This window comes from Gigantopelta aegis, chromosome 3 (assembly GCF_016097555.1).
Source record: "Gigantopelta aegis isolate Gae_Host chromosome 3, Gae_host_genome, whole genome shotgun sequence".
Lineage (NCBI taxonomy): Eukaryota > Metazoa > Mollusca > Gastropoda > Neomphalida > Peltospiridae > Gigantopelta > Gigantopelta aegis.
The window spans coordinates 92,911,182-92,936,199 of NC_054701.1; the positions used below are offsets into that span (position 1 = coordinate 92,911,182).

At 39.9% G+C, this 25,018-nt stretch overlaps 3 protein-coding genes across 6 annotated transcripts in view; 1 reads left to right on the top strand and 2 right to left on the bottom strand.

The window, feature by feature from the left end:
- Nucleotides 1-1,514, bottom strand: part of LOC121369355 (importin subunit alpha-4-like) — a 33,251-nt gene extending 31,737 nt beyond the window's left edge. Inside the window, exon 1 of the mRNA XM_041494383.1 lies at nucleotides 1,409-1,514. Coding sequence (XP_041350317.1) covers nucleotides 1,409-1,487 — 79 coding nt within the window. The 5' untranslated portion in view covers nucleotides 1,488-1,514. The remainder of the gene's footprint in view (nucleotides 1-1,408) is intronic.
- Nucleotides 1,515-1,933: 419 nt separating this feature from the next.
- On the top strand, nucleotides 1,934-9,003 carry LOC121369357. Of its 2 annotated transcripts, none has more exons than XM_041494388.1 (2): nucleotides 1,934-2,019; nucleotides 7,530-9,003. In XM_041494388.1, the coding sequence occupies exon 2, from the start codon at nucleotides 7,646-7,648 to the stop codon at nucleotides 8,627-8,629; it is 984 nt and encodes a 327-aa protein (XP_041350322.1). In that variant the 5' UTR covers nucleotides 1,934-2,019; nucleotides 7,530-7,645; the 3' UTR covers nucleotides 8,630-9,003. The 2 variants fall into 2 exon arrangements, with proteins under 2 accessions (XP_041350322.1, XP_041350321.1); XM_041494387.1 differs by lacking the exon at nucleotides 1,934-2,019 and adding an exon at nucleotides 3,703-3,796.
- A 1,612-nt stretch (nucleotides 9,004-10,615) lies between these two features.
- LOC121369356 (flocculation protein FLO11-like) lies at nucleotides 10,616-24,257 on the bottom strand. 3 transcript variants are annotated; one of them, XM_041494386.1, is made up of 7 exons: nucleotides 24,173-24,257; nucleotides 21,527-22,832; nucleotides 20,440-20,500; nucleotides 16,035-16,156; nucleotides 15,212-15,346; nucleotides 13,951-13,997; nucleotides 10,616-10,716 (listed from the first exon to the last, which is right to left on the bottom strand). In XM_041494386.1, the coding sequence occupies exons 2-7, from the start codon at nucleotides 22,803-22,805 to the stop codon at nucleotides 10,681-10,683; spliced, it is 1,680 nt and encodes a 559-aa protein (XP_041350320.1). In that variant the 5' UTR covers nucleotides 22,806-22,832; nucleotides 24,173-24,257; the 3' UTR covers nucleotides 10,616-10,680. The 3 variants fall into 3 exon arrangements, with proteins under 3 accessions (XP_041350320.1, XP_041350319.1, XP_041350318.1); XM_041494385.1 differs by having other exon boundaries at nucleotides 21,521-22,832; XM_041494384.1 differs by having other exon boundaries at nucleotides 21,512-22,832.
- Nucleotides 24,258-25,018: the final 761 nt, after the last annotated feature.

Sequence of the window (25,018 nt, forward strand, 5' to 3'; positions counted from 1 at the left end):
TAACTGAGGGAACTGATTATTTGCTCCCTAATGTAGTTTATGGGGGCCAATTTAAAATATTACCATATTGATACTACATGTATATAAATTCACATGCCAAAGGAAACTATATATTATTCTCCTTGAAACTAATCTCAGGTGTGATGGGTAAGTAGAGAGAGATATTGCTCCCCCTAGATGTCAAGGTCTGAGGATGGCTATATTTTATTATTGCTATTTTTTGTTGCCTGCATTCAACCGGTAAGGAAGGGCAACATCATGTGGTAATTTTGCAATCTGTAAAAACAAAAGCATTTCATTATTTCAAGAAACTGTATTTTGTTTTAAGAATAAAAGAATGTATTCAGTGGAACATTATACTGCTGCCAATACATCTATATAAGATATGACAATAATACTATTGTAATTTTGAACTTGTAAAGTAACAACTTTGCCATTGTTTAATTACATATTATTTGGAAATAAAATAATTATTAAATCATAAAAATAATTAACTTAATCATGCATACAAATTTTATATTTTGTAGCCCACATCATAATTATTATATTAATAATTATCTTATCATTTCAAAATTGTAAAAATTTATAATTAACATTACCTGAAAATTGCATCAACAAAAATTATGTTCTGCCCAACCTGCCCTGTCCCCTCGACATTCAAAGTACACGGAAACACATCGGTACTAAATATAGATTATACTAATTCAGATTCCCGTTGTTCGTTTCTCTTATATGGCAACCCAAGCTGTTATAATACACATAAGACGTATTGCAACTATGTGTTAGCTACAGAAAATAAATGACAATATGTAAGGCATGTAAAAAGTTAATATGATAACTTTATTCTATGTAAACCAGTAATCACTAAGGCTTTGCTTCACCCCCAAAGACCCGGATGATCGGTAACTAGGCCATGTGATGTCACGCCGGTTCCGAGAATAGCTGGCAACTATTTGGTTGTATTCGCGAATCTATTACATAGAGTCCCCTCAAGAATACCCAACAACATATGATCACACATGCTAGAGGACAGTCCACCTAGAGCATACCCAAATTCTTCTGGCTTATATAATCAGAACCACATATTATATATTATCAGATATATTATTCTCTTTGGCCTAATTAAAAAATAAAATGTACTATTTACGAAATATGGATTTGGAGCGAAATTATGGTAAGATATATTATATTTATAGTGTACTAAAACAAAACATGAAGGGGCAATTTAAAAGTGACTGTTGTAGACCTTAGACAATAGTCTTGAAAATTGCATGGCTCCCATTTGCAAAAATATAAATTTCATTTTATCAAATTTATGTTTTATTGTGCTTGCAACATCGCTTGAATACAATCAGTGGCAACACCACAGAAACATGCACTACACCAACTGACAGATACACCCGCATACCATTATTTTTATATCTTCTCCTGTTACGGAGACTTTCCACACTTTCTGCAGCGTGTTTATATTGCGTATTACGCTCCATGTTGTTGATTTTATTTTGCACATCGGAAGCGTGTGTGCGATAAATTACCGTAAAGAACCAAATGAGACGTTAGTCACCACACCGCGTGGAGAATATTACTCACAGTGATACAGAAACATTTAGAAGTAGGCCTATTAGATTATAATAATTTTTATATCCCCTTTCTAACAGACATTATGTGCATTTCTTATAACATATTAAATAATTGCGACATGCTGCTTTAATCGGCTATTAGATGTTTTAATTGCTCTGTTAATCCATCTATAAATTAGTTAACGCATTTAGTTTGTTGTTTATACGGCATTTAGTGGCATGCATTTATTTGTATATATATATGGGTCTCTGAAATTTATGCTACCCAGTGTTTAATGCTCTGAATATCATATCGCTACTTGACATTTATTTGTGTTTTCGCCACATTCGGTGTTTAGTAAATTTGGCAAAAGGACATGTCCAAAACACGGACCGCATAAACTTTCCATTCCGGTACTGTACATCAGACTACTTCTGCAGCTAACTCACAACTGCAATTGTAAGTGTAATTTAGTCTTTTAACTTTGGATCTTAATATAAAATTAAGATGTTTAATACCAGATCTATTAACTTTAATAAAACATTTTATATTGTAGTGTATTGTAATTTATAAGGACGTTGTTGGCAAGTGGCCGCCTACATGTACAAAAAAAAACCCAGAAGAAAAGATAGCTCCAAAACGCCGAATCGTTTGACTAAATATACTGTTCGAAATAAGTAAGGGATATTTGATATTACTTGTGAATAATTACTGAATGAAACAAGATATAAAAATAAAACAAGGTGCATTATTCACGACAACGCTTTTACTCAATGCATAACCCAAATGCACACATTCCTATTTATAAATACGAATCACGTGAGCACATATTGCACGAACATGTCTGCATGGTGTGCAACTCCGAAAACACACACACGCACGCACGCACGCTTGCACGCGCGCGCGATAATAATCATAGAGGCACATTGTAGGCTTAGTCAATATTCGGCCATTTTGTAAGCATGCGACGTCTGCAATGAGAGAACATTGTTGCCCAAACACTTAACGTGTCTCAGTCTTGAATTAGTATTTTGTGGACCTGATATCGAATAACTCAAAACGTGGATGAGCGGCCTCGTCCAGGCCGCTCTAGGGGCCAAAACTCCAGTTCAAGATCGTCTCATCAGAATTAACCTATACTTTGAAGAATCGAGCCCAGTCTGCATCTCAGATACAGCCAACCACGTTCATGTTACAGCTGGTGTGAGTCTTCATCTCAGATATAGCCAACTACGTCCATGTTACAGCTGGAGTGAGAGTCTTTGGTCAGACGATTCCAAACGGACTGTATGCACACCAACTTCATTCCCCCTTTGACAGCGAGACACATTGCTGCCAGACACCAGTGGTGAGCCAGAATAATGTTTTTGGACGAATCCAGGTACACTTTAGACTTCCATGATCAGCGTGACCGGGTTTGGCGACGTCTTAATGGGCGTTACGCCGAGATCAACATTCAAGCTCATTACCATGTCAGAGGGAAGTCAGTTATAGTCTGGGTGAAATCACAATAACTGCCAGAACCCAACTTCACATTGTCTAAGGGAGGGTCACAAGCCAGTACTATCGAGACAATATCATTACACCCTACATTACATCGCACGTCACGCTGGCGGACATTCCGTTTTATCAAGACGACAGCGCCTATGCTCATCGTAATAGGCCAGTGATGACATTCATCAAAACGAAAAACACCAACACACTTCCTCGGCCAGCTCAGAACCTCGACATTTCACCCATAGAATACGTCTGCGACATCATGCGGGGACGCCTCAGACAACGTGACCGTCAGCAGACCACTTTGGCAGTTGAGTGTTGCATTCCAAGAAGAATGGGTAAGGATTCCCCAAATTGATATTGGAACATGCCTCGTCAAAACCGTACATGTTTGGCGAATCACGAAGCAAAACATCAAATTCACCCTCTCTACTCTTTTGCATCAATTTCAATTATTTGTTTTTCATCTGGCCATGTCAAACTTCATGATAATGTATTGTCTAATAACCTCTTGTGATTATGCAATAATTCCTATTAAAATAATTATTATATAATGAACAGTCTCCGTTATTGTATGCTATATTTGAATATCCACTACTTATTTTGAACAGTATAACACATTATACATTCATTAGGTTGCTGTATCAGGCCTAGGTGGTGCAGAATGACCTTAAATGTCGATCTAAACTTAACGTATGTCTGTGTTCTGTGGAAGCAAATCTGGATTCGACATATTTGTGTACGTACATTCACGTCTTTGGTGTGTTTGCTTTTTAACTGCTATTGTTGCTGCTGCGCTGTTTGCGAATCAATATGAGTGTCTTGAAAATGGTGTCGGCTGTCTAACGTTTGAAGCTATACAGTACAAATTAGTCTTGCTTGGAGCTCTTCGCGTTGCATACAAGCTTATAATCAGTAACTGCGCAAAAAGTGCATAATGGCGAAAAGTGTTTGCTATTTGCTCTGCAGCCATCGGGTCATAGGGGTCCACGAATCTCCCCCCCCCCCCCCCCCCTGCACCGCTCGTTTTAATGACTTTTAAAATTCATCACCCACTATATACAACACTAAATTGTCCCTAAAACGCTTCTTTGGGCATCTTTCATGTAAACATTTCCGGGGTGAGGCGATTGCCTCTGGGAAACTCCAACTTACTGTTTAGAATTTTGTGACACCCCATCCCCACCCACCCTCCCACCCACACTTTATACAATCCTTGATCAGCCCCAGACAGCATCTAGTCTGAATTCATAGTAATCAGTACATGTTAAAAGTATGTTTTGTTTAACGACACCACTAGAGCCAATACATGTAGACGTCAAAATAATAACGATATTGCTCTCTCAGTTACTGTATATTTTGAAAACTACCCTCAATAAATCAGATTTTTGTTGGTGATCACACTTTGAAGGTTTGATTCAAGCACTCGTCCGTAGAGAGGGGCGGGACGTAAACCAGTGGTACAGCGTTAGCTCGATGCGCCCATTGGGCTATTTCTCGTTTCAGCCAGTGCACCACGACTGGTATATCAAAGGCCGTGGTATGTACTACTCTATCTGTGGGATGGTGCATATAAAAGACCCCTTGCTGCTAAATAGAAAAGAGTAGCCCATGAAGTGGCGACAGCGGGTTATCTCTCTCAATATCTGTGAGGTCCATAACCATATGTCTGACGCCATATAACCGTAAATAAAATGTGTTGAGTGCGTCGTTAACCAAAACATGTCTTTCTTTCGTCCGAAGAGTTCAGACTGCCATCTATGGAGCCGATTCCGATTATTTTAATTATTTGTACCAGTGAGTTAAACGAATCTTGCGTAGTATATAGGTTTTGCTAAGAGTGGCATCTGCTTTTTGAGTAACAAGAGTCGTGCGACGTATGTTATGCTTACAAACCTTTCAAAATTTGACTTCATCTCCCAAACTACTTGACCAATTCCAACCTAATTTTGTTAGAACGAATGGATGGATGGATGAATGAATGAATGAATGTTTAACGACACCATTAGCACAAAAATACACATCGGCTATTGGGCTTCAAACAGAATTATTTATATTAAAACAAAACAAAAATTAAAATTATATACTTATGTAAAGCCAGGGTAAAGAGCTGTGGGGAAAAGTATAGTAAAATACAAAAATCAAGGTAAGTGTATACCGGCCTCGGTGCTGTCGCGGTCAAGCTATCGGACATAAGGCTAGTAGGTACTGGGTTTGCAGCCCGGTACCGACTCCCACCCAGAGCGAGTTTTAAGGACTTACATTAGTTGTAAAACCACTACACCGACTTCTCACTCACTTACCACTGTCCTGGACAGATAGCTTAGGTGTGTGTCCAGTGCAGCGTGCTTGAACCTTACGCTCACCTGATGCGCGGTCGGTTTGGGATCAATCCCCGTCGGTGGGTCCGTTGGGCTATTTCCCGTCCCAGCCGTGGTATATCAAAGGCCGTGGTAGTTGCTATCCTGTTTGTCGGATAGTGCATATAAAATATCACTTGCTACTAATGAAAAAAAATGTAGCGGGTTCCCTCTCTAAAACTATATGTAAAAATTAGCACGCCTGGCATCCAATAGCCGATGCTTAATAAATCAGTGTGCTCTAGTGGAGTCGTTAAACAAAACAAACTTTGAGCAAATGAGCCTACGAGTCCCGTCAAAGTGAATGCGTGTGCCGCGAGTCAGCGGTGAGCGACTTCACTTTTGTCACGCCACTGTTTTATAGATAGGATAATATAATGACACGTTTAACAACATTCATCAACCGAATTAGGCTACTTGTCAAATATATACTTTTTTCTCTGTTTGTGCGTGTACAGTAGTGATATGCAGTTATTCAGATACGTCATGTATTTACTATACAAGTAATTCGTGTTTTTTATTTTTCAATTAATAATAAAAAAAAAAAATGTTTAGGCCAATTTAATTTTATGCGACGCTCCGAGATCAGCCACTATTCTAGGCAGGCCACTATTTAAGGTAGGCATCTATCTTTTTCATCTAGGATCGATCCCCGTTGGTGGACCCATTGGGCTATTTCTCTTTCCAGCCAGTGCTCCACAACTGGTGTAACAAAGGTCGTGGTATGTACTATCCTGTCTGTGGGATGGTGCATATAAAAGATTTCTTGCTGCTAATCGAAAAGAGTAGCCCATGAAGTGGCGACAGCGGGTTTCCTCTCTCAATATCTGTGTGGTCCTTAACCATATGTCCGACGCCATATAACCGTAAATAAAATGTGTTGAGTGTGTCGTTAAATAAAACATTCCTCTCTCGATCTTTTTCATATTTTCTTGTTCTAAAATGCAGGTATTTTATTTAAGGCATAACAAAGTTGATAGTCTATCTCACATTCGCTTGCTTATAGATAGTGTGGTATTGAAGAATAAGATTATTATATGAACGAACTTTTATTAACAAAACCCCACCCCAAAAACCAAGTTTTTGACGTTATACAAAGGGATTGACAAGTAGTGCGGTCGTTAATCTGACTAAGCTAGAATGACAGATACTCTATAAGGCAGGCTTCTATTCAAGACATGCCTCTGTTTCGTTACGCTCTGAGACCCGGTCTCTAATCGAGGTAGGCTTCTATTCAAGACATGCCTCCGTTTCCTGACGCTCTGAGACCCTGTCTCTAATCGAGGTAGGCTTCTATTCAAGACATGCCTCTGTTTCGTGACGCTCTGAGACCCGGTCTCTAATCGAGGTAGGCTTCTATTCAAGACATGCCTCTGTTTCGTGACGCTCTGAGACCCGGTCTCTAATCGAGGTAGGCTTCTATTCAAGACATGCCTCTGTTTCGTGACGCTCTGAGACCCAGTCTCTAATCGAGGTAGGCTTCTATTTAAGGCAGACCTCGGTAATAAGAGCCATCCATAAAATACGTATTCTTAGGGTGTGGGGGTGGGGAGAGTAGTGGGGGAGGGAGTGTACACTGACAAAGTACATACGCCAAGCTCTTAATTGTATCCAGTGCACATTTCAGTCTGGACGAACGATGTAGGCACGCGCATTGGAGGAGGGGTGGGTAATGCTCAAACGACAAGAGGTGTACATGAGGGAATGGGGGATGGAAAATCCCAAATTTTGTTTGTACGTACTTTATGGGTGGCCCCTAACGTATAGTTATTACTGTAAATGTATGTGTCTTTCACATAACAGATATTTATTGCTTAACTCGTAACAGTTGTATGGGTTTCAGACAAGTAACAAAAGATTGCCGGTTGTGCCGTACTGTACCAGCTGTCAACTGGATATCAATACAGTCAAACCTGCTTAATAGGTCACCTCTACATTATCAGCCAGCCACTTCTGTTAGGTATAAATCTTATTTGTGAGACCTCCATTGTTAAGAGATCTGTGTAAACTATTCATTCTCCTGATTAGTGTAATATACTACAAACTATGTTGTTGTGCGGTCCACTGTGTTAAAAGACTACACTATTAGACTCCTGTGTCTGCTATTTACAGGTTTGACTGTCGTGGCCTGTGCTCGAACTATGACATTAACTCTGAACGACAGCAGTGAAAACTAATCCTGTCATGCAATGAGTCACCGGTAAGTTGGTTCAACAAACACCGTAACGATGTCGGGAAGCAGGGCGCCGTCATGTACGCTGTGTTTTCAGGACCAACACGACGGAGACATCCTCGTCCACGAGGTCCACGTTCCCACGTTGGGCGCCGCCAAGTTCACGTACTACTGCTGTCTTCAGTGGAACGGTGGCCAAGATGGCGGCGGGTACTGCGGGATCCAAGACCACCCGGATGGAAAATGTTACATCTTCTCGTTGTGGGATCCACAGACGTGCAAAGAGCCCATCGTCCCCGTGTTCAAAGGACCTGGCACAGTGACGCAGACTTTTGATGGTGAAGGGACTGGTTTGAAGTCCATGAATTTCGATCTGGGCTGGGAAACGGACAAGTGGTACACCATAGTTGTACGGAGATGGGATGTGGATGGGAAGTCGACGTATTTTGGCTTCTGGGTGGAAGACCAGGATGCACAGAAGTGGACACACCTCGTCACGATGAGGTTTCCGGTTCCAGACATCCGGTTCAGACCCTCAACTGCTTGTTTTATAGAGGACTGGCACGGGAACGGGAAAAACATTAGACGTGTTTTGTTAAGAAACGGATTTAAACGATATCTTGATCAGACGTGGAGCCAATTTTCGGCTGCCAAATTCTCGGTTACTCAAGAGGATGCGTGTAAACACTTCAATGAAAATTATGATGCTGGATGTGAGGATAATAGTTTTTACATGCAGACTGGGTGTTTAACCATACCCAAGTCAGATCTTAAGGAATGCCCGCACCTTTCTCGAATATCGTCTGCTCACCCCGAGCGACCGGAAATGAAGTTTGAAATAACCAAAGCAACCCGCGAGAAGGTGGAATGGGAAGTATTGCCGTCTTCTCCCCCTCAGTTCCGTTACACGGTGATGGGGCCAAACGCTGTAGACTCGGAAACGCGAGCGTGTGATTTGTGTTCACCGGGGTCAGAGGTCACTGTGACACTGGAGGACATTTTTGGCAGGCATGTGTCCAGAACTGCTCAGATCTCTTAAAGAAGACTTGTGTAATAAAAACAGCCATGTTTGATCTAATCTGACGTGGAAAACATTTTAAAGTGACATCTTGTGTTTGTAGAATGAAGCAGCAGGATTTGCAATTTGAGGACTATGTTCATGTGGATGGCCGACTTCATAAAGCCGGTTTCTTAGCTTTGAGTCCAGAACCACAAGCGAAAACTGCCATTTGTCCGGCCGTCGTATTTGTGGTTTTTGAACTACTTTTGTATTCATGTATTACTAGTGCTATCTTTATTTACTAATGATTCAACTTTTGTTAACAGAAATTGTAACTAAAACTTTTAAAGACATAATATACTAACATACATTTTGGTTATGGATATTTTGTGCAATCGAGCGTTTTGTAACGAGATGTGCTTTGGGTCATGGTGTGTTGATTAGTATGGCATATCTGTCGCCTTTTGATAGTGTAAATACAGATCGGATCAGAACTCTATTAACGTGCCAGAAGGGGGAGGTGAAGTTTGAGATGAGCTGAATTTGAAATACCAAGTTATAAGTTGGTATAGAACCTAAAACCAAAATGATTACTCGAGCAGCACATTCTACTCATGTCTGGAAAAACTAGAACTGAAAATAAACTTTGACTGCTCAGCCGAAAAAGACTCCAGGGCCCAATTTCACAAAACATGGTAAGCCTAGTTTGCACGTAAACGTAAATCTACGACTAAACCACCATTCTTATTATTGTTAAAAGTACAATAAATATAGTTTGAAGTATACAAATTTCATTTTCGTTTGTCATTAAAATTCTCCTTCTTCCGTAATGATGTAATTTAGTGCATGAAATATATGCAAAACACATGTAAATGTATGCCCGGTATAACTGCTAGTCGCAGACGTAAATTTACGATGTTTTGTGAAACTGGTTCCTGGTGATTTGAGCAATTTTGACCGGCTCCCAAAGTAAAGTGCGGTGTAGAATCCGTCGTCCTAAGGGGCGGCGACGCAGACGGTTGAGTCAACAGTTTTTGCCCCCACCCCCACCCCACTGCGCGTGTTTCCTCCTTGGCTTGTTCCTTCTACGTACTGGTGGTTGGGTGGCTCCGTAGATAAATGAAGGAAATGTTTTATTTAACGAAGCACTCAACACATTTTATTTACGGTTATATGGCATCGGACATATGGTTAAGGACCACACAGATATATAGAGAGGAAACCCGATGTTGCCATTTCATGGGCTACTCGATCTTTTCGATTACCAGCAGTGGATCTTTTATATGCACCATCCCACAGACAGGGTAGTACATACCACGGCCTTTGATATACCAGTTGTGGTGCGCTAGCTGGAACGAGAAATAGCCCAATGGGCTGTAGATAAAGAGTCACCATTGTGATTAACTCTAAATTGAGTTAATGTCCCGAAGCTCTTGATCATAGCCCCTCCCTCCCCCCCCCCCCACACACACACATCGGGTGATGGTGGTGGTGGTGGTGGAGGTGTGTGTGTGTGTGTGTGTGTGTGTGTGGGGGGGTTATATCGCGAGAGTTTCTAAAGTGATCTGCATCGTGTACCGGACTGGGAATGAACAAGAGTAAAATGTAAATACAGATAAAGTCCATTGGTCCGGTCCAACCGGAGGAGACTAGGTTTCGTCTCCGTCTGTACATATGTCTTTTCAATGTACATGCAGGCCTATATATGCATAAATTATAGTTTTCCGGATTTTTTATTTTTTTTTTTTTTTTTTTATAATGCCTCATATAATGAGTTGAAATTTTTTATATATGTTTATCGTCTGGTTACAGACCAAGTTTGACTTTCATGGGATTTACTCATTTGTCAAAAGAAATTTGGCAGTTAGGGCCAGATTTAATTAAACTTTCATAGCAATTATTCAAGGGCCATAACCCTAAAAAAGGAATTTATTCATGTTTAACAGAGTTGTGGCCCTTGAACTTAGGATAGTTGTAAGGCCTGGTAGACAAAACGTATTACTAAACTGCAGTACTGTCAGAATGCTTGTTTAATGTTTTTATTCTGTTCAGTACAATGTATGTCAAGTGTGCGACGAATCTTCGTGTTGTTAGTAGTTATGTTTCTTGCTGTTACCGCTCTTTACCTGCAATAAATAAACATTAAAAAAGCTTCAGTTTTTGTCCGTTCATATTTTATTCATCTGTATTAAGGTTATATATTTACATATAAGTACTCTTAGATCCAGATTAGCATGTTTTGTAAGTTTATTGGTCTCTAACACAGAGTGTTGCTAGTTCGAATCCCATGGGCAGACGTGGAGTTATGTTACATCCGGCGTCCGTGTCGCACAAAATTACAGTTATAACCTCAAAGTCACTGGCACAGTTATAACCTCAAAGTCACTGGCACAGTTATAACCTCAAAGTCACTGGCACAGTTATTAGACCAAATTTGTTTTTGTTTAATGACACCAATAGCGCATATTGATTTATTAATCATCGCCTATTGGATATCAAACAGTTGGTACATCTAACGTAAAGTCTTAGAGAAAAAGCCCACTACAATTTTTCATTAGTAGCATGGGTATTTTATAAACATCATCCCACAGAAATGATAGCACATACCACGGCCTTTGATATACCAACCGGCCTCGGTGGCGTCGTGGCAGGCCATCGGTCTACAGGCTGGTAGGTACTGGGTTCGGATCCCAGTCGAGGCATGGGATTTTTAATCCAGATACCGACTCCAAACCCTGAGTGAGTGCTTTGCAAGGCTTAATGGGTAGGTGTAAACTACTTGCACCGACCAGTGATCCATAACTGGTTCAACAAAGGCCATGGTTTGTGCTATCCTGCATGTGGGAAGCGCAAATAAAAGATCCCTTGCTGCCTGTCGTAAAAGAGTAGCCTATGTGGCGACAGCGGGTTTCCTCTGAAAAACAGTGTCAGAATGACCATATGTTTGACGTCCAATAGCCGATGATAAGATAAAAAATCAATGTGCTCTAGCGGCGTCGTTAAATAAAACAAACTTTTTTTCTTTTTTTTTTGATATACCAGTCCTGATGCACTAGTTTGAATGAGAAACAGCCCAATGGGTCCACCGACGGGGATCGATCCTAGACCGACTTTGCATCAGGCGAACGCTTTACCACTGGGCAACGCCCCCACCCCGTATTATCGACGATTGATATTAATTACATTGTACTTATCCTATATATTAATTACATTGTACTTATCCTATATATTTTTTCAATTTGCAATGGTAAAATACACCAGAGTAACATCAGTGTACAGGTATATTAGATGAAAAAAACAACAACAATGCATCATGTTCAATTTTTCACATGGTAATGCACACGATCTGATATAAACATGTTTTCAACTAAGTGGTGTTTATTTACTTTGTCAATCGTCCTGGGTAGTGGCAGTCCTCTTATAAGCGAAACATCGGACAGCGATTCATCGGTGCTGTCACGACCTTGTCAAAACATCCATTTGCGATTGTCTTGTGCAGATATACGACTTTTTAAAAATTGTTAATGGTTTTGTCGTTCTAGTTTGTTGCTACACATGGTTACCGTCAACCTTTGCACAGTGTGCTGAATACCATCACTTCAGTGTCAGGGAGTGCAGTCCGGGGATTCTTAAAGGTGCACACCCTAGTTTCAACCCATAAAAATGGACACTAAGTTTGGTTAAGCTAAAAACCTGTAACATATTTGGATAACGTTACACGATAATGAAACAAGAGCCTGTGAAGTTGAAACGGTGAAATACCGTTAAAAATAGACTAAAACTCGACTCCATACCTGTTACTTCTCAGACGCCGGTGCGTTTTTAAAACTATAAAAAAATGGTATTAGAAACAACAGGATAACCAGAAAAACTTTGGTTATACGGGAATGGATAACCTAAACAATAAAATATAAGTAAAATTTAATTTTAGTGATCATACACGGCTCTAATAGTAAAAAATATACCATAGTGTTTAAAAACTGTCCCTTTAACTTAAGCTAATGGAAGTGAGTCTGGTAGTAGGCATGTTTAATACCACCTGGCTCAACCTAGACTGACTGGTTATCTTCATCAGTCTGCTCTCTAACACTCAACTAGGTTTGTTTTGTTTGTATATAATTAAGATTCAAGTGCGCTGTCATGGGCACACTCCTCAGCAATCTTGGCTGTTTGTTCATGTTAGTGATGAGTTGTTAGTGAGAGAGAAGTCGGTGCAGTGGCTATCTATTGATCATGAGTCGTTAAACTCGCTCTGGGTGAGAGCCGGTACCGGGGTTCGATCTCAGTACCTACCAGCCGTAAGCATTAACCACTACATCACCGAGGCCAGTCGAACTAGGTTTTAGTTTTTGTTTAATTTAATTTAGTTGTAATGTTCGATCCACTATAAAATTTCCCTAGAGATGTTATATGTAATTATTATAGACCAGCGTTCCGTATCGGAACGGACTTTTTTTTTTGATCGCGTTCGTTGTTGTGTCACGCTATCCATTGAACAGATCTTTGGCTTAACCCCCCCCCCCCCCCCACACACACACACACACACACAAAAACACCAATATTAGATTTGTGAATAATTTATGATCATGTTTGTAGCCCGTACTTCAAACAACAAATACAACTGTACCTTTGATAATTATATACTGATGTGAACTATTGTATTGATTATTTACACAACGAAAATGTTTTTAATAGTGGCCACTAGTTATGAAGTGTGTAGCTATTGCAAGTTAAGAATGACAATTGAAAATGTATTTTAAATTATTCCAGGTCAGAAGTAATAAAGTAACTTGCTTCTATTTTCACAGAGACTAATACAAATATGTACCTATTTAAAAATGACTGTTTAAAAAAAAACTGTCAGTCTGTGCCTCTCTCTCTCTCTCTCTCTCTCTCTCTCTCTCTCTCTCTCTCTCTCTCTCTCTCTCTCTCTCTCTCTCTCTCTCACACACACACACACACTCTCTCTCTCTCTCTCACACACACACACTCTCTCTCTCTCTCTCTCTCTCTCTCTCTCTCTCTCTCTCTCTCTCTCTCTCTCTCTCTCTCTCTCTCTCTCACACACACACACACACACACACACACACACAAACATATCAACATCACCTAGTGCTGGAGCAAATCCTCTAATTCGCGCGTATTAGTTGTAATCCATGTAAAAATGCGTGGCGATTCGTTTGCAACCTTATTTAGCTGTTTGGCAGGAATGCTAATATGAATAAATTTTGTTGTCCAGGTTCGGGCATTTTCGTTTAATTCGGGCAAAAATCAGCCTGCCCTTCCTCCCTCTCCTTACAAAAATGGGAGCCCGTATACTTATACAAACAAGTTTAAGAAATAACAAACAAGTCACGTACCAGTCCAATGAAGACGAGGAACTCTGAAAGATCGTTGACTCCATCCCCTGCAACAGAGACATTGAATCAGCAAACACAAACAGATCACACAACCTGTCTACCCACGTCGACGATTGGTTCACTTTTCTCAAGCAACAGAAACAGATCACACAACCTGTCTACCCACGGCGACGATTGGTTCACTTTTCACAAGCAACAGAAACAGATCACACAACCTGTCTACCCACGGCGACGATTGGTTCACTTTTCACAAGCAACAGAAACAGATCACACAACCTGTCTACCCACGGCGACGATTGTTTCACTTTTCACAAGCAATACAAATATATCACACAACTTATCTACCCACGGCGACGATTGTTTCACTTTTCACAAGCAATACAAATATATCACACAACTTATCTACCCACGGCGACGATTGTTTCACTTTTCACAAGCAATACAAATATATCACACAACTTATCTACCCACGGTGACGATTGTTTCACTTTTCACAAGCAATACAAATATATCACACAACTTATCTACCCACGGCGACGATTGTTTCACTTTTCACAAGCAATACAAATATATCACACAACTTATCTACCCACGGCGACGATTGTTTCACTTTTCACAAGCAATACAAATATATCACACAACTTATCTACCCACGGCGACGATTGTTTCACTTTTCACAAGCAATACAAATATATCACACAACTTATCTACCCACGGTGACGATTGTTTCACTTTTCACAAGGCTCTTTAACAGTAACGACCTTTAACATATTGCATCTGATCTTCTTTTGCAGACATCTTTAACACAATGACCTGAAGGTGTTAGTGAACAGAATAGAATAAAATAGATGTTTAACGACACCCTAGCACAAAAAATATATCGGCTATTGGGTGTCAAACTATGGTAAATGTTGTTATGATAATTGTGGTATTTTTGTTACACGAACGATTATGATTAAATTAAATGTCACATGAGTGCTGGTTTTTGATTTAGTAAACTAGTCTGGGAGTGGCAGTCCTCTTTGTGGCGGTGCAAGAAGGGTGGAATCTTCAGTAAAGAATCTCCCCAGGAGTAGCTGTCCTATAGATACGACCTTGATCAAGTAGTATGGTTCTGTCTTTCAGATTTATGTACATGATGTTTAAAATAAATACGGATTACAAATAATAATACCCCCCCCCCCCCCCCCCCCCTTTACAAAAAATAAAACAAAAGAAAAGCCCAAAACAAAGACAGATAAATGAAATAGTCTGTATGTACCATTGAGATCCATCCCAGATGTGAAGTGCTGCGCGTCTCTCCGCGAAGGAATCCCATCTCCACCCACATCGACAGCCAGCGCCTCGTACCAGGTCAGAGACGGGTGCACCTCGTCGTACGACAGGACGTCATCGCCTACGAGACAGGGAGATCTGGTTAGTGACATCACTAGCTGTTAACGTTGAGACAAACACCATGCAGAACGTCCTCTAGAGTGCTGGAGAATAAATAATCTAACCACTGCCCTCATACAGGACAGCTCATGGAAGCCGGAAGTAATGTCACTTTTGTGTGGAGCACTGGTAGGTGGAATATGACCCGTTGGGTCTTCAGAAACGATCATGACCAATTGTAAGTCTAACTGCAGAAATAAAACGCTTTCCTTGTGTACAAATAAAATTACTGAAATATATGTATACTTTAAAACACAAAAGTTCTAACTACTGAAATATATCATGTTTCAACTGTCGCAGTTAGAGAAAGAAGGACTGGGATGTCGAGGTGGACAGCAAAACGAAATTGAAAGACAGGAAGAGCTACCAGAATGACAAGAAATAAGAATTATAAGTTGGAATTCAAAGGAGAGAAATGAAAGGAGGCAGTAGGCTAAAACAAAACCCTGTTCATTATCTCCAAATTTGTAATAGAAATTTAAGGAGAAATTTCGTCAGTGGTTTTTAATTAGTAAAACTACACTTAATTTGGTATAGTAGTATGCCTAAATTTGCCATACTTTTAAATGGGATCTGTAAAGCAATGGTGCAGAGCGCGACACCCTAAGTTTGTCAATCTACGTGTGTCTGTGTTTTCCCGCCAGTTTTACCGTTCACGTCTGCTTTAGTCCACGCGAGATTCTGCTCGTGCTGGTCGACGACCATATCGTGGTTGATGTCCAGGCTGTTGAAGAAGTGGCTGATGTCGAGCACGGTGTCTTCTCGCAGATGTCTGGAATGTGAAAACAGTCTGGATGGGATCAACAGCGAAACATTCCAGCAAACGGCAAGATGACCATGGCTACATACGTTTTGCTGAATTTATAATTTCATTATTTTAAATTTTAGTTGTGTCTTCAGTTACTTTGAGAAGCAAAGTGATGTGTATGTTGTACACTGATTTTGTAGTCGTATCATGATTGTGTATGCATATCCTCTTCATTCTGTCCAATACAAATATACGACTTTCAATGTTTTGATAGGTTTGTTACTTTATACAGACCAGTATTCAAAACGCTGCATCACCACGCATGGTTGACGAATGTAATGTAACGGAGTATGAACGGTACCCAGTACTTATAATACTTTAGAGTCGAGACTCGGGGCTTTGATAAAGTCTCGTTCAGTGTAACGGCTAATGAACGTGACCCATAAAACTCTTAGAGTCAATACTTGAGGCTTTGATAGAGTCTCGCCCATACAAGTAACAAGCAAATAAAGTCAGAAAACTTTGTTCAATCTTTTGAGTCTGGACTTTGCTGAAATCTCAGACTCTGATTTAAGTCAGATGAAATACATCACTACACACATAAGTATATACTGACAGACTGAAGTACATCACTACACACATACTGACAAACTGAAGTGCATCACTACACACATGCTGACAGACTGAAGTGCATCACTACACACATACGTATATACTGACAGACTGAAGTACATCACTATACACATACGCATATACTGACAGACTGAAGTACATCAGTACACATATATTGACAGACTGAAGTACATCACTACACACATACTGACAGACTGACAGACTGAAGTGCATCACTACACATACGTATATACTGACAGACTGAAGTACATCACTACACACATACTGACAGACTGAAGTGCATCACTACACACATACGTATATACTGACAGACTGAAGTGCATCACTACACACATACTGACAGACTGAAGTGCACCACTACACACACATACATATATACTGACAGACTGAAGTACACCACTACACACATACTGACAGACTGAAGTGCATCACTACACACACATACGTATATACTGACAGACTGAAGTACACCACTACACGCATACATACAGACAGACTGAAGTGCATCACTACACAAACATACGTATATACTGACAGACTGAGGTACATCACTACACACAAACTGACAGGCCGACAGACTGAAGTACATCACTACACACATACTGACAGATTGACAGACTGAAGTACATGACTACACACATACGTATATACTGACAGACTGAAGTACATCACTACACACAGACTGAAGTACATCACTACACACAGACAAGACAGACTGAAGTAAATCACTACACACAGACTGACATACTGACAGACTGAAGTACATCACTACACACATCGTATATACTGACAGACTGAAGTACATCACTTCACACATACGTATATACTGACAGACTGAAGTACATCACTGCACACATACGTATATACTGACAGGCTGAAGTACATCACTATACACATACTGACAGACCGACAGACTGACAGACTAAAGTACATCACTACACACATACGTATATACTGACATACCGAAGTACATCACTACACACATACTGACAGACTGAAGGGCATCGCTACACACATACGTATATACTGACGGACTGAAGTACATCACTAGACACACACTAACATATTGAAGTACATCACTACACACATACGTATATACTGAAAGACTGAAGTACATCACTGCACACATACTGACAGACTGAAGTACAACACTACACACATACTGACAGACTGACAGACTGAAGTGCATCTCTAAACACATAGGTATACAATGACAGACTGAGGTGCATCACTATATAAATACGTATATACTGACAGACTGAAGTGCATAAATACACGCATACGTATATACTGACAGACTGAAGTACATCACTAGACACACACTGACATACTGAAGTACATCACCACACACATACTGACAGACTGAAGTGCATCACTACAGACATACGTATATACTGACAGACTGAAGTACATCACTACACACATACGTATACACTGACAGACTTAAGTACACCACTACACACATACGTATACAATGACAGACTGAAGTGCATCACTATACTCATACGTATATATTGACAGACTGAAGTGCATCACTACACACATACGTATATGCTGACAGACTGAAGTGCATTACTACACAAATACGTATATGCTGACAGACTGAAGTGCATCACTACACACATACGTATACACTGACAGACTGAAATACATCACTACACACATACTGACAGACTGACAGACAGAAGTACATCACTACACACATACATATATACTGATATACCGAAGTACATCACTACACACATACTGACAGACTGAAGTGCATCACTACACACATACGTATAGACGGACAGACTGAAGTGCATCACTACATACATACGTATATAATGACAGACTGAAGTACATTACTACACACATACGTATATGCTGACAGACTGAAGTGCATTGCTACACACATACTGAAGTACATCACTACACACAGACAAGACAGACTGAAGTAAATCACTACACACAGACTGACATACTGACAGACTGAAGTACATCACTACACACATACGTATATATTGACAGACTGAAGTACATCACTTCACACATACGTATATACTGACAGACTGAAGTACATCACTGCACACATACGTATATACTGACATACTGAAGTACATCACTACACACATACGTATATACTGACAGACTGAAGTACATCACTATACACATACTGACAGACTGAAGGGACATACGTATATACTGACGGACTGAAGTACATCACTAGACACACATACTAAAGTACATAACTACACACATACGTATATACTGACATACCGAAGTACATCACTACACACATACTGACAGACTGAAGGGCATCACTACACACATACGTATATACTGACGGACTGAAGTACATCACTAGACACACATTGACATATTGAAGTACATCACTACACACATACGTATATACTGACAGACTGAAGTACATCACTACACACATACTGACAGACTGAAGTACATCACTACACACTACACACATACTGACAGACTGAAGTACATCACTACACACATATGTATATACTGACAGACTGAAGTACATCACTGCACACATACTGACAGACTGAAGTACAACACTACACACATACTGACAGACTGACAGACTGAAGTGCATAAATACACACATATGTATATACTGACAGACTGAAGTGCATCACTACACACATACGTATATACTGACAGACTGAAGTACATCACTAGACACACACTGACATACTGAAGTACATCACTACACACATACTGACAGACTGAAGTGCATCACTACAGACATACGTATATACTGACAGACTGAAGTACATCACATATTGAAGTACATCACTACACACATACGTATACACTGACAGACTTAAGTACATCACTACACACATACGTATACAATGACAGACTGAAGTGCATCACTATACTCATACGTATATATTGACAGACTGAAGTGCATCACTACACACATACGTATGTGCTGACAGACTGAAGTGCATCACTACACACATACATATATACTGACAGACTGAAGTACATCACTACACACATACATATATACTGACATACCGAAGTACATCACTACACACATACTGACATACTGAAGTGCATCACTACACACATATGTATATACTGACGGACTGAAGTACATCACTAGACACACACTAACATATTGAAGTACATCACTACACACATACGTATATGCTGACAGACTGAAGTGCATCACTACCAACATACGTATATACTGACATACTGAAGTACATCACTACAGTACATGCTGACAGACTGACAGATTGAAGTACATCACTACAGTTCATGCTGACAGACTGACAGACTAAAGTACATCACTGCACACATACTGACAGACTGACAGACTGAAGTACATCACTACACACATACTGACAGACTGACAGACTGAAGTATATCACTACAGTACATGCTGACAGATTGAAGTACATCACTACAGTACATGCTGACATTGAAGTACATCACTACAGTACATGCTGACAGATTGAAGTACATCACTACAATACATGCTGACAGATTGAAGTACATCACTACAGTACATGCTGACAGATTGAAGTACATCACTACAGTACATGCTGACAGATTGAAGTATATCACTACAGTACATGCTGGCAGATTGAAGTACATCACTACGGTACATGCTGACAGATTGAAGTACATCACTACAGTACATGCTGGCCGATACGTACACTTGCAGATGACCTTGTTTGATTGTGAGAAGTTTTCCACTGTTTCCATCTGCATCTACAACTAAGAAGCAAATATCTTGGCAATAAACTTTGACTGATATACATGTATGTTTTGTTGTTGTTTTTAATCAAAGCAGACCATATGAAATTTGTGAATAGTCATTTCATTTTAAGTGTTAAATCAGTATCTGGGCTGTGTGTGTGTGTGTGTGTGTGTGTGTGTGTGTGTGTGTGTGTGTATGTGTGTGTGTGTGTGTGTGTCTGTGTGTGTGTGTGTGTGTGTGTGTGTGTTAGTTTTGGGGTTAAGGGTGGCTGGCTTACGTAACTCGACCACCAGTACATGACATGAAAAAGCAGTACTGCTAGTTATGTTAACTTTGAATGAATATATGCTTTTACGACAACCCAGCTTGCCATATTCTGGCTCACCCATCCGGAGCACGCGATCATACACAATGTGAGACTGTTACATCGATAACTTCAACATTCGAAAACATTTTTCACTAACAATTCTTAATTATATAAAGGTTTGGTTTGTTTAACGACACCACTAGAACACATCGATTTGTTGTAATAATGAAGTATTGAATGCCAAACATTTGGTAATTCTGACATATAGTCTTAGAGAGGAAACCCGCTACATTTTTCCATTAGTAGCAAGGGATCTTTTATATGCACCATTCCACAGATAGGATAGCACATATAGCGGCCTTTGATATACCAGTCGTAGTGCACTGGCCTCGACGAGAAATAGCCCAATGGGCCCACCGACGGGGATCGATCCTACACTAACCGCGAATCAAGCAAGCGCTTTACCACTGGGCAACGTCCCGCCCCTAATTCGTATATAAACACATATGCACCAAACGTTATACAAGCATTCACACCACACGCATACACTAAACAAAATCATAAAACATTCCACATACATTCAAATACACACCACATACACAACACATTTCATGCAATAAACAAACGCACGAACGAATGCACGCACACATATACACACAGACAGTTTTGCTCTGTGGGTGTTTGTTGTTTGCATTAGAGGAAGTGGCAGTCCTCGAGTTACCCTGTATACCTTTACCAGCAGGTGCACGTGTAGACGTCGATGTTGACCCTGACGGTAGAGTAGATACAGACGACGCTGCCACTGTTGGCTTTGGTAGAGGACTAGTCGCAGAAGCTGATGTTGTTTTCGTTGGAACATGACTACCTTTAGGAGTTGTCGTTGTTGCCTTTGGTAGTGAACTAGACTTAGAAGCTGACGTTGTTGTTTTTGGAACATGGCTACCTTTAGGAGTTGTTGTTGCCTTTGTTGGTGGACTAGACTTAGAAACTGACGTTGTTGTTTTTGGAACTTGGCTACCTTTAGGAGTTATCGTTGTTTTTGGTGGAGATTTAGACTTAGAAACTAACGTTGTTGTTTTTGGAACTTGGCTACCTTTAGGAGTTATCGTTGTTTTTGGTGGAGATTTAGACTTAGAAACTGGCGTTGTTGTTTTTGGAACATGGCTAGCTTTAGAAACTGTCGTTGTTTTTGGTGGAGAACTAGCAGTAGATGACGTTGCTGTTGTGTTTGATGCAGTGCTAGCTGGTGCAGCTGTTGTTTCCGGAGTACTACCAGATGGATTCATTGCGACAGTCGACTGATTAACGTTTGTCTTCGTTGAGACTGTTGATTTCCCAGGTTTAGTGCTTGTGGTGACATCAACCTTTGATTCATCTTTAATTGTTTTTACAGTCGTGTTTTTCGTTTCCTTTTGTGTAATCGACGTTTTGACGGTTTTCACTGCTTTGGTTGGTACGGCAGGCATCACACTTGGAACATGTGTTGCATTTTGAGATTTAACCGTTGTATCATTCATTGCAAGTATTTTTCGTCTTTGAGGTTTTGCCGATGTCTTGACCATCACTGGTGCTTCTTTAGTAGGAGATTCCAAAATGGACTCAGCCTTGACTGTTGTTGTTTGTGGGATAGTCGTGGAGAGTTGTACTTTACTGGTAGTGATTTTTGCCTCAGTCGAGTTTGTCGTCTTATTGACACCTTTTGCTGACGTCGTAGTTCCAGAATGGTCCGAGGATGGTTTCGTTGTAGTTGAATTCTCTGCCGACTTATTCAACGAAAACGCTTGTGCTTTTGCTTTTGCCTTCGTCACACCGGTATGTGAGCCAGTTGTCTTTGCTGTTGCGTTAGTATTTGGTGACGACGTTTCTGTCAATTGTAAACTTGTTTCGGGTGTTAGTGTTCTTGCAGTCTTCGTTTCCGAGTTGCCTGATTGTACGTTTACGTGTAGATGTACGGATACGTCGGTGTTTACACTGACGACCACAACAAACCATAGTATAGTCACCAGTGTGTTCATGGTTCAACTTGAAACAAGGATAGCTAACTGAAACAGAAAAACCACGAGCTACTCCAGGGGCCTAATTCACAAAGCTCTCTTAGGTTCTGCAAGAAAACAAAGCACCCTCTTTGTAAGTCTTTTAGTATTGCACTGCGAGATCGCAAATTTGCGAGAGTTTAGTGAAATAGGCCCCAGGACCTGTTCATACGTGAAACGTTTACATTGTACGATTTATTAAAGGACCATTGACCTTCTTGTTTATCTTACAAATTAAAGCTTAGAGGAGGACATAGACAGATCTATGAACATGCAATCTGTTTGAACTTAATAAATACAGTGTATAATTTGTAAATTTTCTTCAATAAAGCTTTGTACGCTCAGGTTAACTTGAAGTTTTGTGCTTTTCATTGGAATACGACATGGTTCACCGCAATTTGGGCAACACAGGATTTGTAGAACATGTTTTAGAAATAACAAATACAATGTAGGTGCTTTCTTAATGTTATTTGGTGTAACTCTCTATTAAAGGACTATTATTATATTTTAAAAAGCGCGTTCCTTGATGGTAAGATGCCTATTCAAAGTTCCTACAACAATATAAGCATTTAATTTCTTTTTTTAAATAGCATTACAAAAATAGATTTTGAAATATCTTGATTATTTATACTTTATGAAAAGACTTGTCTCCTCATAACCGGACGTGATGTGACAGTCAGAATACGATTTTTGTTATCCGCAATTTACATTGTCCCATGACATGTATATCAAAGGCTATGGCATGTGCTTTCATATCTTTAGAAAAGTGTATATAAAAGACACCTAGCTTGCTGCTAATGTAACAATGTAGCGGGTTTCCCCTGAAGACTGTCAAAATAATTGACATCCGGACAAACTTTTTTTTATTAATACCGTTTAGTAAGCAATACAAACACACAATGTAAAACATTTTAATAGACCTGCCACGAATTTCTTTGTTCTTTCCTATGTTTTTACACCACTGTTGTCGAAACATGAAACACTTTCCTTTAACATATGGACAAGTGTTAATTCAATGACAAAGACGTCTCTATGGATTACAACTGCCCTGAACGACTAATAGAAATTGAGTCGTTTAATTTGTAACCTATCTTGTTATTAAACACAATATTAATCGCCAGTATTTTTTGTTAAAAGTATCAAACTTACTTTGGTAAAATAAAGATATTCTATAATAGATGCATACCAAAACTTTAACACAAATATAACCTGGCTAACGATTTGAATAAATGCCAAGTAGACCTAACTGACAAACGAGATCTATATCAAGTCAAATTAAAAACAAAATCTGTTCATTATTTGAGAACAACCAGAAGATAACATAAAATTAAATAGTTTTATATACCTACCTTGTTTTGATCCACATCAGTCTACTGTACACGGTCCGATATATACATGTCTGTAGTTTGGGGAGTTATTCCCCTTTGCTGGTGCTATGTTATTATGTACATGTTGTATTATTGACGGAGACCGCATTATTCGAGGTGTATTATCGTAAAACAATTACTGAATTCCTAGCGTAAATTAACGCCTAATGAAACAGCTTACTGATTATTATTATTATATTAATGCATCGGTTTGCATAAATCAGAAAATGTCAGCTTTTATACCTCAGGGAGAACTCGTGATGTTACAACGCGTGCCCAGGACAAACGTTCTTGTATGGAATGACGAAACACTTCCCATGATCATATTCGTATCTCTACAAACAAAAAGGTCAAATGGATGTCTTGAATGAGTCTGAACTTTAAAACCGTAATACATGGTCAGGGCCGTATCTCTGCACAATGCAGAGCCGAATGGTAATTTGGCAAAATGGTGGTTGAATCCATTACTCTCTATCTAGTGCCTCGTCTATACGAGGACAGCCACTTCCGACGAGATTCTTTACTGGAGATTTCATCCTTCGTGCACCAAAAAGAGGACTGCTACTCCTAGACTAGTTTACTAAATCAAAACTGGCACCAAACAGAGAAGAGCTATTAGAACACGTACAGCTGTAATGACATCCATCCATGAATCACTGTCATAAATTGGACCTCTTTGATATCAGTTGGTTCACAATTCCTGCTTCTGTTGCTGCGCTGCTGGAGATAATAATAAAGTACGGCAAGGGATGAAAAGGGTAACTGTCTATGTTTATTTAGTGGGTTAGCCTAGGGGATATTGGGTTGGCACCCCACTACCTGGTTCCA